Genomic DNA, 5,757 nt, shown 5'->3' on the forward strand with positions numbered 1-5,757 from the left:
TTATTTATAGAATACATGTTTATTATCAATATATTTATTCGTTTAGTAAAATAAAATCTATATTATTCAAATATATTGATCTCTGCAACTGATTGCATAAACGTGAAATGCTCGCAATTGCATGATGTTACTCAAGGACGCTATGTGCAAAATACGCACATGTCTATCTATGTGTGGCATCCGCTTACAATGTCGTTTAACATTATTAGTTGAAATTGCGTTTTAAATAGCTCTTTATCAAACGCAGTTGTTCTGGACTTGTCAGTAACTAGTGAGTTCTTGTCGAGAATGGAGTTGCAATACATTCTCACCTCTGTAATTTTAGTTTTACTTTTTGTGTACTACTATTTATCAAGCCAATACAATTATTGGAGAAAGAGAGGAATACCTTCCGCAGATGGGGTGATTTTAGGTCTCGGAAATATGTGGCCCGTACTTTCTGGTCGAGTAAGCTTATCAACGTTTTGTGAAAATTTGTACAAAAAAGCTTCAGATCAGAGCATGATCGGATTTTATCGTCTAAGTACCCCAATGCTCCTGGTTCGTGATCCCGATCTTGTGAAAAGTATTCTACAAACGAATTTCTCCAGTTTTAGCGAAAATCAGATAAAAATAAATAGCTCTAAATACGATGAGCTTTTGCGCTTCAATCCATTTTTTGTAAGTGGTGAAAAATGGAAAAAGGCCAGGGCACCTCTCACGAATAGTTTTTCCAGTATGAAATTGAAAACAATGTTTCCTCTCTTTCAAAGTGCAGCCTGTAAAATGAGCAAGTACTTGAGAGATAAGTGCAGTGATGGGAATGGAAAAGTTGAATTAAATTTGAAGAAATTTTGCAACAAGTATACCGGCGAGATCTCATCGACAGGAATGGGAATTGAGGCGTACAATTTTGACGATGTTCAATGTCAAAAAAATGAATGGAAATATAACGAGATTTTGTCGAAAATTTTTGAAAATTCTTCACTTGCAACTGGAATTAGGCAAATGATTCTTTTCTTTATGCCCAGTTTGGCGAAGCTTCTCAACATCTCGTTGACGCCGAAAGAAGTGGATCAATTTTTTCGTCAAAGTGCCAAGAGTATTCTCGCAAACAGAAAGAAGGAAAATAGAACTTATAATGATTTTATGCAAATCGTTTTAGACTATCAGAAGACACATGAATCCGAAATTGACGAGGAGACGCTGGTGGCATCACACATGCTGTCATTTGCAGTAGATGTGTATGAGACAACTGCAGCTACCCTAAGTTTCTTGGGATTTGAACTGGCCCATCGGCCTGAAATACAAGAAAACGTGCGAAAAGAAATTGAAACCTTGTTGGTTAAGTACAATGGTGAATTGAACTATGAAGCACTTCAGGAAATGACTTATCTGGAAAAAGTGCTTAATGAATCTATGAGAATAAATCACGTCGTGGGAACAACTTTTAAGCTTTGTACGAAAGAAACAAAACTTGTGGGTGCTGATGGACTGACGTGTACGGTAAAACCAGGAACTGCTATAGTTATTTGTGCACTTGGAATTCAGATGGATGCAAAATATTGGCCGGAGCCTGAGAAGTTTGACCCAGAGAGATTCAGTGAAGAACAGAAGAACAATAGGCAGAAATTTACTTTTCTGCCATTTGGCGAAGGACCTAGAACATGTGTAGGAATGAGGATGGCAATACTTCTGATAAAAGCAGCGATAGCTACTATTTTGAAGGATTTTTCCATTCAGCTTTCCCCGAAAATGAGTTTACCTTGGAAAAGAGATGAGACAAGCTTCTTAAATACCCCACAAGGTGGTTTTTTGGTTCATGTGAAACCCTTAGTTCAGAGCTTTTGAATGAAATTCTATATACAGTTTTTTATTACATATATTTCGTTTAAGATTAATGAAAACCAGATGATGACCTTTAAGTAGAAAGAAGTTGAAATAAAACATAAATTTTACTTGAACAACATTTGGCATCGATCATATTCTGGATAATATGAAAACTTTTACTTCGTGTCGCTTCTATAAAAAACAGCCTATAGTTTTTTTTGCAAAAATAGTTCCTAAAGAAGTTGTTTTCCTTCAAAAATTGATTAAAACATTTTTTTTGTTCAGACGTAAAGAAAAAAATTCTTTTAGTTTTTAGTATAGAAAAAATCTGGATGTTGAAAGAATAGTTCTCTTTTGAAGTCAAAATAAAATTGAAAATATTAATAAAATTATAATTTTATCAAATGTGACGTTTTTGAAACTATGTTTATTTTTTGAAATACAAAAACCATTCACAAATATATTTTAGAAAATGCAATTCAGTCGAGCTTACATCTTTTTCGTAAAGGGAAGTTATTTTCCTGAACTGAATCAATAAAAAAGTGTATATGAATGTAAATATGTAGTAAAAAATTCCTTATGATTAACTTTTATGATATGAGTCAGGTTTTAGTGAGCACCAATGCGTTGTTTTATACCAAAGTTGCATTGTGTAGTATGTCAATAAATATCTTTTTATATTATAAATAGTCGCGACCGAAGTCGCTGTATCAGGAATGTACCCTTACCCCTCGCCTATCACCTTCGCAAATTTTTGCTGGAATTTTTGACCTATTATTATAACATAATAATTACGCATCATACAAGTAAACAAATCTGTTCTGCCGGAATTATAACTTCACTTAATTGAGAGTTGACATTTGAAGGAAGTCAATGATGGGTGTCCGTCCCGGGTGGAGGGGGGGGGGGTCTGAGGTGCGAACATTTCGAGCGTCGGTCGGCAGCTTCAGTCTGCGCTTAGTGTGCTAATTATACGTTTAGAGAAATTGGAGTCGGGTATTCAACACCCAGTTCGTACGGATTGTGACAAAATCCGTTATTTGTGAAAATTAAAAATTGTCTTTTTACAAGCATTTCATACCAGTAAGTGCATGTTAATTCTCATGAGTTATGCTATTCTTCGCACTTTACTAGAGGAAATGGATATCAGAGACGAATTTGTTGACAATAAAATAGCGAAACAGAAACGCTGAAATTTTTGTCTTAGTTCTCATAAACATAAAATATTTTACAAGTGTTTATGGTGTGATCAGGTCATATGCGAGAAGCATGCAGCTAAAACATCCTGCGAGTGTGCAAATAACGCTTACTTTCGTAGTTTGAAAAAAAAAATGTTTTTGAGCGAATCGAAAAACGAACGCAGCCATTTTAAAGTACACCTTTTCAATTTTCAAAATCTACTTATGATATTTTAAAATCTTTTTTTCAAAAAATGGCAAGCTTTTGAAAAAAACAAGAAATTTCATAAAATTGTTTTGAAAATTGTTTATATTTTAGAATATAACTTTATTAGATAAAATAAGATCACAGGCCTAATAAAACCATCGTATTTTTGAGTAAATTTCCGATTGATTAAAAAAACAAGTTTTAATTGACGAATTACAGCCCAATATACAGTTGCTCGAAGTTGCCGGGTATGTCTGATATTGTAAAATTTCAGAAATTTTTTTATAAATTTGCATTTGTTACGAAAAATATCACGTGAAACCGGTGCTAAAAGTGGGCAGTTGTATTTCTTGTGAAGTTTATAGTACTTTCCATCGGCTGATCTTCAGGTCATCTACTCGTATTATTGAACTGCCTACTTTCTGCACTTGTAGCGAAATATACTATTGTATTTACCCAAATTCTAAATTTAATAACTTGATAACCGTTTTACATTTTCCAACGAGAAATACATGGGATAAGAGCACCAATTCGTTACACGTTAGCCCTAATTTATTGGCATGCCAAAACCCTGAGTGAATTTATTTTATTTTGGATACATGCTTCATTCCACTAAATAATGAATATATGTATTGGATGCAAATATGTTAGAAGGACTAAATTAATTGAGGGAAAAAATCTGCTAGAAAAATGTATTGTCTATGAAATCAAGAAAAAAATGCGAACAATTAGCGGGGGGGGGGGGTGCCAAATATTGGTGCTCTTACCCTATATGAAAATATAATTCACGTAATAAAACACTTAATTTATGACCAATTAGTGATTGATTTAGTGACAATTTTCAAACTCCCAAAATTGTATATGCTTAAATTTTAAATTATATATAATTAGAGTCATCTCATATAGGATTTTCCTAAATACACCAGGACCTCGGAACTCCGTACAGCTCGGCGCTCCGTACGGATTTACAAGAGTTCTACGCAGGTATAAAGCAGGTATACGAGGCGATGTTGTACCTACATATTGCGGGCGTCTGCACCGAAGAAAAAGACGATTTGATGCAATACCGAAAAGCAGTACGACACTGAAAAGGCATCGGCCCATGAAGGCGCCGCGCCGATATGCCAAGTGAGACTGTGTGCACGCCGAGACCGTAGCAACGAAAACCGGAGTTAAGAGGTCTTGGTGTAGTATATTCAAGATATATGCCCCAATGACTGAAAAAATCGTCTGTAAGAAGTAAAGATGTCAATCAGCGTATTAAAGTGTACAGACAAAGACTTTTCCATTTATTTGATCTACGAAGATTAGTTATATAGTTAATGGAATCCCTCGGAACAATTGCAAATGGTATGTACGACGATATTTGCAAACAGTAATTTTTGCTTCCTTATTATAAAGTGGATTATTTATATAAAGTAATTAAATTTGAATAATCACGATAATATAAATATTAATAATTAAAAATTAATTATTATATGTATACTTGGGCTTTCAATGATTGATTATATCTATCGCAGGTTTCACTATCCAAGCATCTTTTTCAGGAAGGTTTCCCCTATATCCATAAATTATTATCTTTGAAGATAACTATTTAAGTATGTTGTCTTAAGTTTATTATTTCATTAAAAAATATTTCTCATTGAAGACATAATTTCTTTAGCATACTAACATAAATATAAAAGTCACCGCTAATGCATTTTAAAATATTCAGGCTTGAGAGAAACTTCAGGACTGTCTGACCTTAAATATCCTCTGCCACTGTAGCAATCTGATCAGTCCCACAACTATCCCGCAGCTATACGATTCGAAAATTACCGTACTAAGGAAAGCCCGAGGGAAAACATTATATGGAATTTTTCTTTAGATCGATTTTACCATTGCCAGAAAAGAACATACCATTTCTACTTTTCTCTTTTGTGTTTTATTAAACAATTTTCCAAAAAATCAGCAGAAATTGAATTTTGTAAATTAAATTCTACGTTAAAAATAAATTCAGACTAATTCCTGAAGAAAAATTTTTATTATTATTTTCATTTTAACTGATTAATCAGCAAAATTTAAACTTTCTTCTCATTAATTGAAATTTATATGGACATTAGCAGTATGCAAACGACACAAAAAATAAGTTCGTGAATTTGTGGAAGCATTTTAGTAACAAAATGAAAATCATCGAGCATTTTTATTTTTGTTGTTAAGATTGTTGAAACTTTTTTGCCCATATAGATTCTTTACAAGATATAACTTTGTGATACTCATGTATTTTTTCTCCAATGCAAACTCAAAATCTGATATTGTGAAAAAACCCTTTTGAACACAAAGTTACCATCATGACTAAAGAACTTTTAAGAATATTTTAGCAAATGTAAAAAGCCTTATAATCAACGTGAAATAAACTTCCATAGAAGGCAAGGTTTTCATTTTATAAAAAATTTCAAAGAGCTTATTGCACACTCTCTTACGTAAAATAACGTTCAATAAGAAAATGGAAAAATTTTTTAAATGTTACCTCTGAACTTAGAATCATAATGAAAAATTGAAGCTTACGCAGAGAAAACGCTC

General features: G+C 33.1%; 1 protein-coding gene across 1 annotated transcript; it reads left to right on the plus strand.

The window, feature by feature from the left end:
* The first annotated feature begins 250 nt into the window (after positions 1-250).
* Positions 251-3,163, plus strand: LOC117172161 (cytochrome P450 6B5-like). The gene has a single exon (XM_033359972.1). It carries the CDS (start codon positions 289-291, stop codon positions 1,828-1,830), a length of 1,542 nt encoding a protein of 513 aa, XP_033215863.1. The 5' UTR covers positions 251-288; the 3' UTR covers positions 1,831-3,163.
* Positions 3,164-5,757: the final 2,594 nt, after the last annotated feature.

Source organism: Belonocnema kinseyi, chromosome 4 (genome assembly GCF_010883055.1).
Source record: "Belonocnema kinseyi isolate 2016_QV_RU_SX_M_011 chromosome 4, B_treatae_v1, whole genome shotgun sequence".
NCBI lineage: Eukaryota > Metazoa > Arthropoda > Insecta > Hymenoptera > Cynipidae > Belonocnema > Belonocnema kinseyi.

Excerpts from the sequence above, each read along its gene's own strand:
- LOC117172161 (XM_033359972.1), top strand. The coding sequence starts at position 289 with ATGGAGTTGCAATACATTCTCACCTCTGTAATTTTAGTTTTACTTTTT.